Genomic DNA, 13066 nt, shown 5'->3' with positions numbered 1-13066 from the left:
TAAGTTGATCCAATTTTAAAGAACAGACATAATATAGTAAATTAAGATTCATTCTAAGATGAAGAATCTTTTTTGCTTTTTATGAAACAGTTCTTAAATACCATTGAATACATGACAATTTTCTGACAAGTCTAGACAATCAACAATTTTACTGTAGGCTTTTTTCTCACAGTGTATTTAGAATAATTAAGGGACTGGAAGTTTTGACGTCTGCATTTATTGCACTTGTTTATTGCCCTTCACCATTGTTTCTGAGAGTAAGGCTTTTCATGGTTATTACCCCTTCTCATTCTTCTTATGAGTAACAAGAGTGGGCAGAGCAAGAGAACCAACCTTGTTCTCCTCAGCATTGGGAGTTAGGCAGCCATGATTATAGGCACCTCGAGCTGCAGTTAGCCCAACGCAGGAGTATTGCTTATGCTCTTGGAGATTAAAAGTGGAACTGGAGGAGGAGGGAAGGAAAAAAAGGAGAGGGGATTAGGGGTTGGGGGCATGGATAAGATAACAGACTGGGAGAAGGGGAAAAGGCAAAACCTGGCCCCAAAACGAAGAAGTGAGGATTTTCAGTGGATGAGGAAGACTTTGGGTGCGTCTACAATGCAGTTTAAAAAAATCCATGACTGGATGGGCTAAGGGGCTACTTAACTGAAGTGTAGATGTTTTAGGGCTTGGGCTGCAGCCCGGGCTCTAGGATTTTGAGAGATGGGAGGGTTCTAGCCTGAATGTATACATGTTAATTCAACAGCCCCTTAGCCTGCGTCCAGCAGACTAAGTCAGCTGGCTCAGGCCAGCCTTTGAGTGTCTAACTGCAGTGTAGACATACTGTAAAGGGGGACAGAAGGAGAAGGAGCAGGAGGCAGAGATTGAGTTGATTGCTTACAATGGAGAGGTAGCAAAGGAGGAAGAAGGGAAGGGAGAGATTTGGAAGCGTGAACAAACATGGGTAAGGGGACATTGGTAATTGAAAGTCAGTAATATTCAAAATTACAGTAAGAAGTCAAGATAAGAATAGGATTTATTTTTTAGCATGCAAAAGAATGACCTGAGACGACAAAGGGATAATTTTAAGCTTTGAATTTCTATGCACAACTTGTATTTACTTTATAAGTAAAACCTAATATCTTCTGTGTAGTAAGAGGAGAGGAGCCAGAAGGAACAGATCAAATAACTTGCATGGAAAACATTGGTTCCGAGAATGATCTTCCTCAAACTGAGATGGAGCTTCCAAAATGTGATACTGGCTTCATAGAGACTTTGCTTGGCCTTAAGAACATTTTTTTGCCTTCAGAAGATTTGTTTTCATTTCTTAAGGTATTTTCATGATTAGGTCTGATTGCTAATATTTTGAATGAATTTTATCTGAAACATATGTGGATTTGCTATAGCTCTTTATACGTTCTGATAATTTTCTGTAGCATTTATCGCAAACACAATTATCATACAAAAATATTTAGCCACAGTCTTCAAAAGGTCTGCTTCAGGGATTATGTAAAACCCAAATTGGGAAATCCTCAGTAACCCAATAATATACAATCCTTTGGCTGATGACTACTGAGGTGTATGCGAATAGGCAGCTTTGTGTAATAACATAGTGTGGTTCATATTTCATTTATTAAAAACAATTATGGTAATGCATTTTATGTTTACATTGTTTTTATAGCATAAAATCACAACAACAGACGAATGGAGTAAACTGATACAGCTGCTCACAGAATTTCAGATGAAGAAAGTGGATTTTATATATAGTAACCTTGAATTTATTCTGCCTTTACCAGTTCATGTTCTTCCAGAGCCAACACAGAATTCTAATCCTTCATTTAAAAGGACTACAGCAAATTCTTCAAATGATATACCTCTTGATAGTGATTACTCTGAAAAAGCTACCCCTGTCAAAAAGCCTAAAAGGATGAAGCACCAGAGAAAGATTGCTTTATTGGATGATAGTGATTTATTTGATACTGAATTGAACTACTCTTCTGAATTTATAACTTTGCCATCAGACATTCCTGAATCATGCTTGGAAGAAAACAAAGATGGATTAAAATTTATGATGAACGAAAAAGAAAAACAATTGAATACTGAAATCCCGGAAAGGAAAAAAAGCTCTGCTCTTGCTTCTCATTGTCTAAATTCACTAACTGAATTTGTGGAGAACATGTCTTTCTTAGATTGCTGCCTAAACACTAATGTATTGAAACCAAAAGAGTTTTGTAAAAATGAAGGGTTTAATTGGACAAATGGCAAGATTAAAAATGGTCTTTCTGATGAGTTTAGCACAGAAGACATTGATTGGTGGAGTTCTCAAAGCTGTAGTGAACTAAAGGCAGTTGTAGAAGCACTCAGTTTTAATAAGTGCTCTGCTAGTATTTCACGAAGCATGGAAGCCTCCTTGAACCCCTGTAAAACACTAGGAAGAGATCAAATTGAGGGAATCACTCTGCATATTTCAAAAGACAGAAATGATGTATACTTTGGTCAATCAGTTGATTTAAGGTAAGACTAAAACCTCACTAACATACGTTGCAATGCAGTACAAATATCACCTGGGGAGGGGACGGATTCACCAACCCTCATCCCACTAATATTTGTACTGTTTCTTGAATGTGGACTTGTGCATAAAAACAAATGGCCCAATATGGCCTATTGTTAATTTCTGTACACCTCAGAAACCGACAGTGACCATGTAGTTCTCATTTTTAAGAACATTTTTTCTAATAGTAATTACTTAAGATTTTTTTAAAGTCCTCCATTGTTTTGAATGGTTATAATACGCTTGATCATGAGTGGTAGCATTATTCTCGTCTGGTATAAAAATTGAGTATTTGCCTAGAAAAGGCCACACACATTAGAGAATTAAGTGGAATAGGCAAACTGATGCTGCCTGCAAGCCTAATCCTGCAAGCTCTTATGCATGTGAATGACTTCACTCGTGTGAATAGTGTCATGCATGTAATTTGGACTCACTATCTTTTGCAGGATTGGGGCCTGAGAACATTAAAACTAGGTCAAATGTGGATATTTTTGTAGTGTGTCTTCTAAAATCAAGAGAAGAAAAACCTTGAATATGGCATTAAATTGTCTTTGTTAATGTTAACAAGTATTAATATAAAGGTTTGATTTTAGTCTAAAACAGAGTAATCACCTATTATACCAACTTCTGCCACATATGGTAAAGAATACTTAACTAATTACTGTAAAAATAGATACATGGAGAAATAAATCTTCTCGCTGCCATTCCAAATTGTTTTAAAACAAGTCACTCTGCCTGATTGAGCTCCAATGTAAAAATGTGTTGACATGTATTTAGATGGTATCAAAATGACTCAAAGGTCTAAAATGAGCACACATTGTGACATGAAAAAATTAGTGTGACATAGCGGGAAGCCTGTATTCTAGCTAGCTCCAACACAGGGCTCTTTGCTGCCAAGAACAGATGTTCTGGAGTGCACCATGGGGGGTGTGTGGGTGTGTGCACTAAACATATAAATGAGGACCACGCCTAGAAAGACCTCCCTCAAAACTTCTTTTCACAGCTGAACTTGGAGAATCTGTAGAGCAGACAGCTTCTGTCTTGTGGTCCCTCCTCTGGGTGTGGCTTTTTGGGGGGGTCTACACACAGCCTACAAGTCAGATTTTGGTCCTAAGATTCCTGGAGTCATAAGATGATTTAGTACTGTGTAATAGTCATAGTTTGGGGAATTTTTGGATAGTGACCAGACATGCCAAAACAGCGCAAAAAAAAAAAAAAAAATGCAGAAATTGGGCTTGTTTTTGGCATAATTGGCTTGTGAGTTGCTTGTTGCCTAGTTTTTGCTTTTTGCTTGTTTGGCTTGTAGCTTGTTGCTTATTTTTTTGATCATCTCCTGGCAAGGCCGGGAGAGAGTCAGGGGTGCACAGCGGGCCCACCACAGTCCCAGACTGCACGCCAAGGGGATCTAGTCATAGAGTGTGGGGTTCTTAAGGATTGGCTTGTTTTGGCCTTGTTTTGAAATGGAATTAGCTTGATTTTTGGCTTATTGTCAAAGTTGGGGTGCTTATTTACCGCATGAAAGTTGGCAACTGTGATTTTTGTGGAGTTTTTTAAATCAGTGTTTTTGATCCTCATGGAGTTATATTGGTATTTGTGTTCTTGAACAAGAAACAATAAGGATTCATTCTCCTTCTTTTCAGCATTCACAGAAAAGCACAGAAGAGGCTGGAAATCATCAAAACTGTATTTTCCACTAGAACTCCTTTAAGCCTGGTTAACAGGCAAGCGAGCATAACTGAATACTTGCCCACCCTCCGCAATATTTGTAGGTCAGAGAAACTTAAAGAACAAGGGAAGACTAAAAGAAGGTAGGTTTAGGTTTACCCTAATCTCTGCTACATTTTAGCATGATAGTGTTTAGTAAACTTTAGAAACATTTATCAAGGAACTTCATCAAATGAATGCACGAACAGTTTGTTTCTTAAATGTGCTGCATTCAAAATCATTGCCTAATTTTTTTAAAATGGACATTATCAATCCTCTTCTGTTCACTCTGATTTCTTTTGACAGGTTCCTGCATTATCTTGAAGGAATTCATCTTGAAATACCCAAAGAAACAGTTTACAGTCTGGCAGCTAACTTCCCTTAAAATATTTTATACCAGTAGTGTCTTGTACAGATTGGTCTATGTGGTACTTTGATTTTACCATATAATTTAGTTTTTATTGTATATTCAAAGAGCCATTTGTATATTAAATCTTTGAGTATTTAAAAATGCAAAGTGTATATTTCTGTGTGATAGTATTGCTTTCCACAATCCAAATGTGGGTTCTTTTGGTGCTTCTATCTACTCCCAAGTGTGTTCAAAAGCATTTAGTCTATCTGTGCACCTTTCGGGATCACTTTATAATTCTTTCCTCTGATTGCTGCCCTAAAGGTGCACTTTCCATTAAGGAGAATCAATCCATGTCTTGGGTAGCAAGAGGTGCTTGAGTAATGAACCATTGCCATGATTTCCACTCAAAGTGTTTTTCCATGAAAAGACTGCTTCATTGGCATAGGCAGTGGTTTCAGCCTGGATCTTCAAAAGAGTTGCCAAATAACCTGCCTGATGCAAGACTTTTGTAAAAACTGTAAGCCTCTAACTAATCACAATAATAAAGTAGGGGAAAAAATGAGTAAAAAATGCTTAATATGAAATAAATTAAACTACTGTGTCTCATAATGTGCATATTTGTATACCTCAGTTTCATTTTATTCCATGAATTTTGTTTACAGTTGCCAGGCCAGTATGATTATCTTAAATGGGGAGAAAATGTTTACTATAGTCCTAGATGGGGCCCTAATAGATTAGGCTAGATTTTGTAAATAACACTTCTTCTGTATCTGCATTACTTCTGAATTATTTAGTAACATATAACTTCTGGTAATCTTGTATATTCTGTTCTGTTTTTTTATATTGTATTTTATATTTGAAAGACTTCAGCCCAGTTACCTGAGGTTAAAATCTGTTTTATATCTGAAAGGAAATAAATTTGTGGGTGAGACCTTGGTACAACTCTTAATATTCTGGCAGTATGAAAGGTAAGATTTAAAATGTGATGATCTAAACCCCCTGCCTTTTATCACCTGAAAATATTTTTTTCTAGATGACACCTTTATTTAAATAGCCACTATCACAGCCAATATCACGTTTGTACTGTTGCTCTAAAGACTAACGTGTAAGGTTCAGTATAGGGACACAAAATTTCACATCAATTAATTAGACATTCCTATAACTTTTGAGGAGACCAGTTGTTTTAGCACCCTCTGTAGCTGCTTTCTTACCCTACCTTTTCCTGGCTGCTTTCCATTATAGTTTACTACTGAACATGCTTATGATAAAGTAAATTGTTATTTTAAGATTAGTGCAGGATTTCAAGCAACAGAATGTGGTGTATATTTATTAAATGGTAGCTAAACGGCTCTTAGTGAGTTGTATCAAGGGTCTAAACACACTAGATATTTTAAGTATCAATTGATTCTGTACAGTTTTGTAAAGAATAAAATATACCCACTTACGTTTACAAACTGTATACGGTTCTCTATGTAGCTATGACCCATTTAAAGGTTTTAATACTACACAAATCCTAATCCTATTTCAGATTTTTTTTTTTAGGTTTAGAAAGTATGCTTGTTGTTGGTAACATTAAAAAAAGCCACAAAACCCCAACGTGCCAAGAATGTTCAGTTTTTCAGGTTCTTTCTCTACCCAGATGTGGGGGTAGTGTCCCTGGGTCCTCCTTGCAGGGAGGAAAGGGGAACATGCATCCCATATGGCTTAGGCTTAATGTTTGGTGTTACAGTTCTGGGCGCAGCTCTCAGCCACTCCCTCATTTATTACTTCTGGAGGAATTCTGTGCATGCGCAGATTTCATGTCCAGTGCAGAATTCTTTTCTTTGCAAAAAATATTCCGCTCAAGAAGTGCTGTAGTTCTGCCTTGTCTCCCCATACACACACCCCTGATGCCTCTAATACACTGGTGTACATAATACTTCTGGGGGAATTCTGCACCACTGCACAATGCAGAATTTTGCAAAAATTAACATGCATGCTGAATTTTCCTTTCCCCCACAGAAATGGGCTGCAGTGCTGCTAAACTGCCACTGACCACAGCAGAGCCCAGCTTGCACATAGAAGACACTGCTGGGGGGAGGGAGAGGGAACTAGGGGTTCCTGGTAGCTGCAGTTCCCGGCATGCCCTGAGGGAAGGAGAGGGCAGCGTGCAGGAAACTCCATGCAAGCCTGGGACTGAGCATCAGGCTGTTTCTCCCTCTGGATCCCTGGGCTCTGGAAGGGATGGGGTGTGAGTATCTGGGCTGGGGAAGCCCTGCAGTTGGGCTCTGAGGAGGAGGTGGTTTGGGTGTATTGGCTGGGGGGGAAAGGGTTGTAGGTGTCCTGCCCCCCCCGGCTGGGCTCTGGGAGAGGGGCAGAGAAACAGGAACTGGGTTGTCATAGGGGTTTCTTTAACTCTCTATTCCTGGGGGGATTTTTGTGTCTATTGTTATAGACATACTTGCGGACAGGTATTTTGAAATAAATTACCAAAATAATTGAAAGTGGCATGATTATGTAGTGCTGTTTTGACAAATTTGCAGAATTTTTAAACTGTGCGCAGAATATTTAATTTTTTGGCACAGAATGCCCCCAGGAATAACAAAGCTGAGATCTGCTAGCTTGATGAGGTGTGCCACTCAGTGGCTGATCAGTGTGGACCTCTGGCCTGATAGGGTATGTTACTCCTCAGCTACTCCAGCCCTTCCCTTGGAACATGTCACTCAAGTCCAAAGTGTTCACTGCCAGTCCCAGTTTAGCAGTATCTATCAAAAGGGAGAAGGAGCAGTAGTTGGAGAGACAAGTGGAGGCAAGAGTGGATTTGTTCAAGATGGGAGAGACTAAAACATGTTTGTATGGTGGGGGGAGAGTCAGAGGTTAAGGAAAAGAGTAAGGTAGGGGATGGGAGTGGGCACAAGGGAGATCAGGGAATGGGATCACTGGGGCATGTGGAGAGGCTGGAGGAAGAAAGTAGACCGATACTGCTACAGCTGTGACCAGAGGGGTGGGGAAGGTCTTATTTTACAATCACTCTAGAAGACACATCACACTCTATTGTAGACAAGGGTTTGTCTACACGTGGAATGGTTCTGGATTTATTCCAGAATATGTGTCTACACAATCAGGAACAATTGTGTGTAGAAAAGCCATAAAAATCAGCATCTGTTCATTTGGAGGATGAGCTGCTGCAGCTGAGGTTACAGCCTCATATGACATACACATCCTCCAAAGATATTTTGAATACAGAAAAGACAGTTTGAGATTGCCTTGATAGATAGCAGTGAACAGCACATGTAAACTTGGCTTCTGCTCATCAGCACAACATTTAATGTCAGTAAGTATCTGATACTTGATCAAAACATTAGAGTTAAGTTTTTATTGTGGTTCTGCTCATAACAGCAAAGGTTTAAGTAGTGTTATTTAACAAAAGTTCATAGAAGGCTAGAGCCTGTAGTAATGAATCACACATCTCCTCATCTCTGTTTTGTGTGACTGAAGAAAATAGGTTTCTGTAACATACCACCTTGTTCCTGGGAAAGGACAACCGGGGCTGTTCTTGGGTAACAGACTGTAAAAGAAACTGCTTCACCAGGTCCATTCCACTAGTTCGAGAATCTCCTACCATCAATCCGAAGTGTTTTCCTACAGTGCTTCGGGCCATACTTAGTACCTTGTGCTGGCCATCTTGCCTAAATGTCTTTTGTAATAGGGCATACAGCATAGCTTCCACAGTACGAAGATGTAATGTTATAGGAAAGAGATTTGTATTTTGAGCAGACAGTCCATTTTTTTCCAGAACATAAAGATCAGCTTCAGGAATCTTAGAAACTACTGAAGAAATCTAGAAGGGTGAAACAAATAAGCATGAATGCTAGCACCAAGGATTCATTTAAACCAGAAATCAACACAAGATTTCATAGTTATTGTCTCTCAAATATGAAGGTGGTTTTTATAAGAAACTATGTAGTAACTGTCTGGTCAAAACTGGAATGTAGTCTTCATGAGAATTTTACCCATTTTGTGGGAATTTCAATTTAAAAAGTGTCAAAATTGCATATTTTTGACAAGCTCTGCTCCTGTACTACTTTGAAGAGCACTTGTTTGAGTCTAAATTTAAAGAAACTGCAATTATGGTGAAAATGGGAGAAAGTTAACCAGTCCTCTGGCACACACAAATTGTGCTGAGACGGTGTCAGATTATAAATACTGTGGTAGAGTGACCGTTACAAGCAGTTCAGCCTTAGTTTTTGTAAGTACTTTAAGGGTATGTCTAGTTGCAATTAAAAACACCTGGCTGGCTCATGCCAGATGACTTGGGCTCATGGAGCTCAGGCTGCAGAGCAGTTTAATTGCCCACGCTCTAGGACCCTGTGTGGTGGGAGGGTCCCAGAGCAGGGGCTGCAGCAAGAGCCAGAAAGTCTACACCACAATTAAACAGCCCTGCAGCCTGAGCCCTGCAAGCCCAAGTCACAGATGTCTACCTGCAGTGTAGAGGGAGGGAATGGGTGCATCTCTCTTGCAGAGTCTTGTACTTGCAGAGATCCAAAAAAATAGTGTTGAAAAGAAGACAGCCTTCCCATTTCTGTCTGCAACTCAAGTCCTGCACACACTAATTATGGGATAAATTTTGGGGCTACTCACCTGCTAGATTCTTTATCAAAGGTTGATTGCAGTAGTTACAGTTCTACTTTACAAATGTTATTAGGGTCTCTTTTCAACTCTGAAGGATTTCTAACTAGATCAAACTAGCAAAATAAATACAGCTTAGAATTGCTAAAATGAAAGCCCTGCCTTGGAACATTAAGTCAATTTTTACATACTGTACAATGACAGCCCTAAGAATAAGCAATTTAAGATTAACAGAGATACAAGGGGAGGAGTTGATGTTTTTTAAAGTCTCAAACATATGCTACTTACTTCTTCCAGATACACTGCTGGAATATAGGATCCTTTCATGAATCTACCACACTCTTCTTGTTGCCAGTCATGAACTGCTAGATTTCGATCAACATGAGCCCATGCAATTTTACGGGTGCCAAAAACAACAGACACAATGCTATCTAAAGTCTGAAAATGAGAAAAAAAATTATTCTGCATTTTGAAGATGTAAAACACTAAGTACTAAATATTATTTGATGTCTTGGGGAAAATACCACTTAACAAGAAATGTATTATATCTACTCTTTGATGAATTATTAAAATGTTTGATTTATGGGAATAAGTTTATTCAGAAAATAAGAGTAGTTTCTTGATAAAATCAAATTTAAAATGTTGTATACCTCCAACCTCTCTCTCTCTATTTCAGGTTTAATAAACCTCATTGCAGGCCTGGTGTCTTGTATTTTTCTCTCTCTTCTATCTCCTTTCTCAGACGGATTGAGGATAAAGTTACACACCTTAACAGTAGTTTTATATTGAAAGAGAGGCACGTTCAATAAACTCTGCACGTTCTGAAATGGTCCATATTTTTCCCTATGCTTAATTATGCTGACACATTTTCGTCCTCGTAATAGTTTAATGGTGGAAAGCTCTCTCTCAGATGCTGTGTTGAGCACTTGCAGGATGACAGCTTGTTGTTCAGAAGAGTACAAATTAGAGAGTGCATCTTCTGGTGTCTTGAAGGTTTGATTCATTGTTGGGGAATTGACACAGTTGTGTTGTACAGCAGATGTTGATTTTTTCTGACACCAGGAATGGTGCAGGGGCTGAAGCTGACATGAACCCAAAGGGACATGAAAGAAATACCTTCCTGAAGAAAAAATGAGTTAAAACAATGTCTTCGTTAACTTACTGAACACATACATACATACCTCATTGTGAGGTCCCCGTCTCACATATTTATTTCTGTGCCATACAAAGAAAAAAAAAGCATTGGCCAACTTTTTAATTCCTGTTAATTAAAATTGGCTTCAGAAATCTAGCATTTCAAACAGGTTATAGAAAAAGTAAAAGTTCAAGAAAAGGGCCACCAATCATTTTAAACTTCCTCTGCTATTTGTGTTGGTGGGTTTTTTTATTGACATTTATTGCCACCCATTAATGAGCCACTGTTCTATGACCCCACTTAAATCTAGCCCTGGTAAGTAATGACCCAAACCCAGTGGATAGATGTTCAATGACCTGTGAAATGAGTTGATTGTTTCAGTCTGTTTCTTAGGGGATAAGTATCACTTTCACAACTGCTACTGGCTGTTCCCCAGATGCTAGCTGCAGCAGATGCTAAGGAGGGAAGGAGCATGGAGACTGAATTACCCTCAGCCACAGAGGTTGCTCCTCTGAACCAAGGTTGGCTTGAGGCCCATGGGGGAAGAAGTGTGGTTTGTATTGTTCTGCCTATTGCAGGCAAATGGACCACTTTAGTCCACAAGGCTGTCAAGGTAAATTCATCAAGGTATAGTGAATAAGAGCAGCAGTAGAAGAGCAGTGTTACCCATGGGCCTGGGAGGGCAAATCCCACACCAGTCAGAGGCCTCCTCTACACTATGAGGCTGTCCATAAAGCACTGGAGAGAGGCAGAGGCTCAACTCTGTGTGTTTATTTTAGTGTTGGACCAGGGTAAGTGGGTGGGCCTCAAAAGATCACCAGAAAGTGTTGTTTGCAGTGTAGTTGTAACTTGTGGGTCCCAGGATATTAGCGGGACATGGTGCAGGAGGCAAGATCTGTTACCGGACCAACTTCTGCAGGTGAAAGAGATGAGCTTCCAGCTACAAGAAAGAAGACCGCTGTGGGGCTCGTGAGCGTGTCTCTTTCACCAACCTTGTCGCACCCCAAAACGTGCTCAGCCCCTAGGAAGGAGTCCAACAGGACTAGTGTGTCAGGCTGGTGCTGGATGCAGGGCAACCAGGCCCAAACAACTTCCAAGCAGCAGGTTTCTGTTGCTACCTACCACCAGAACCAGGTACCCCCAACTCGGCACAAAGGGGGTGGGCCACTCCTTCCCAGATTCCCCCTTGGAATCTCTCCCTCTCGCCCCAGACAAACCGACCCACCCAGAATCTCTCCCTCTAACCCCCAAAGACAGACTGACCCCCCACAAATATCTCACTCTCCCCCCAGACAGACCGACCCCCCCCCCTCCTGGAATCTCTCCCTCTCCACCCAGACAGACCGACCGACACCCGGCCCCGGAATCTCTCCCTCCCCACCTCCACAGACAGACCGACACCCCCCCCCCCCCCGGAATCTCTCCCTCTCCCCCTCCGACAGACCGACACACCCCCCCGGAATCTCTCCCTCTCCCCCCAGACTCTCTCCCTCCCCCCCCAAGACAGACTGACCCCCCAAAAAATCTCCCCCTCCCCCCAGACAGACCGACCCCCCCCCGGAATCTCTCCCTTTCCCCCCAGACAGACTGACCGACACCCCCCACCCCGAATCTCTCCCTCTCCCCCCAGACAGACCGACCGACACCCCCCGCGGAATCTCTCCCTCTACCCCCACCAGACAGACAGACCGCCCCCCCCCCTCCGGAATCTCTCCCTCTACCCCCAGAGAGACCGACTGACCCCCCCCCCTCCAGAATCTCTCCCTCTACCCCCCCCGAAGACAGACCGACCCCCCAAAAATCTCTCCCTCTCCACTCAGACAGACCGACCGACCCCCTCCCCCCAATCTCTACCTCTCCGGAGGAGGCTCGGGAGCCAGGCACTGAAACTCATCCTGCCCACCCAGCCAGGCCGCGCTTCACCCCGGGTGGGTCAGGGCGAAAGAGGCCCCGGCCCGCCCGGCTGGTAAGAAACGTTCCGGCCTCAGGCGAGGCCGGGCAGAAGAGAGCTTGGGCCTGGCTCCCCACAGTGGCCTTCCCCTGTACTGCCAGCAAAGGGGGGAGGGGGGGGGAGTAGCGCAACATAAGGGAGTGGGGCAATGCCACAACTGCCCTAGCCCCAGGGTGAGAGCCCCAACCCCAGAGCCCCCAACCCGCCTCGGGTCTGATTTGTGTGAGCCACAGCCCAGGAGTTCCCAACCCCCCTGGGGTCTGATCTGTGTGAGCCACAGCCCCAGAGCTCCCAACCCACCTGGGGTCTCATTTGTGTGAGCCACAAACACCCCCCCCCTCCAGGGTCTGATCTGTGTGAGCCACAGCCCCCAGAGCTCCCAACCCACCTGGGGTCTAATTTGTGTGAGCCACAACCCAGGAGTTCCCAACCCCCCTAGGGTCTGATCTGTGTGAGCCACAGCCCAGGAGCTCCCAGCCCCCCTAGGGTCTGATCTGTGTGAGCCACAGCCCCCAGAGCTCCCAACCCACCTGGGGTCTAATTTGTGTGAGCCACAACCCAGGAGTTCCCAACCCCTCTAGGGTCTGATCTGTGTGAGCCACAGCCCAGGAGTTCCCAACCCCCCTAGGGTCTGATCTGTGTGAGCCACAGCCCCCAGAGCTCCCAACCCACCTGGGGTCTAATTTGTGTGAGCCACAACCCAGGAGTTCCCAACCCCCCTAGGGTCTGATCTGTGTGAGCCACAGCCCCCAGAGCTCCCAGCCCCCCGGGTCTGATCTGTGTGAG

The 13066-nt window shown here is 42.6% G+C and overlaps 2 protein-coding genes across 7 annotated transcripts in view; one reads left to right on the top strand and one right to left on the bottom strand.

Annotated features, from left to right (window-relative positions):
• ATAD5 (ATPase family AAA domain containing 5) overlaps positions 1-6036 on the top strand; it is a 28622-nt gene extending 22586 nt beyond the window's left edge. For all 5 annotated transcript variants that reach the window (XM_043528543.1, XM_043528544.1, XM_027817493.3 and 2 more), the window contains 4 exons: positions 1133-1311; positions 1661-2493; positions 4171-4338; positions 4541-6036. In XM_043528543.1, the coding sequence (XP_043384478.1) occupies positions 1133-1311; positions 1661-2493; positions 4171-4338; positions 4541-4619 (1259 nt within the window). In that variant the 3' untranslated portion in view covers positions 4620-6036. The remainder of the gene's footprint in view (positions 1-1132; positions 1312-1660; positions 2494-4170; positions 4339-4540) is intronic.
• Positions 6037-7926: 1890 nt separating this feature from the next.
• Positions 7927-12338, bottom strand: TEFM (transcription elongation factor, mitochondrial). 2 transcript variants are annotated; one of them, XM_007055112.4, is made up of 4 exons: positions 12184-12338; positions 9845-10314; positions 9483-9632; positions 7927-8406 (listed from the first exon to the last, which is right to left on the bottom strand). In XM_007055112.4, exons 1-4 carry the CDS (start codon positions 12221-12223, stop codon positions 7972-7974), a joined length of 1095 nt encoding a protein of 364 aa, XP_007055174.3. In that variant the 5' UTR covers positions 12224-12338; the 3' UTR covers positions 7927-7971. The 2 variants fall into 2 exon arrangements, with proteins under 2 accessions (XP_007055174.3, XP_043384480.1); XM_043528545.1 differs by having other exon boundaries at positions 9845-11269; positions 12184-12304.
• Between the last annotated feature and the right edge of the window lie 728 nt (positions 12339-13066).

Source organism: Chelonia mydas, chromosome 14 (genome assembly GCF_015237465.2).
Source record: "Chelonia mydas isolate rCheMyd1 chromosome 14, rCheMyd1.pri.v2, whole genome shotgun sequence".
NCBI lineage: Eukaryota > Metazoa > Chordata > Testudines > Cheloniidae > Chelonia > Chelonia mydas.
This window is presented reverse-complemented; position numbering and strand designations above follow the sequence as displayed.

Coding starts and splice junctions, on each gene's coding strand:
- TEFM (XM_007055112.4), bottom strand. CDS start 12,223: ATGAGTTTCAGTGCCTGGCTCCCGAGCCTCCTCCGGAGAG. Junction 10,315..12,183: donor CCCGAGCCTCCTCCGGAGAG/GTAGAGATTGGG, acceptor TTTTTTCTTCAG/GAAGGTATTTCTTTCATGTC. Junction 9,633..9,844: donor TAGAGAGAGAGAGGTTGGAG/GTATACAACATT, acceptor TCTCATTTTCAG/ACTTTAGATAGCATTGTGTC.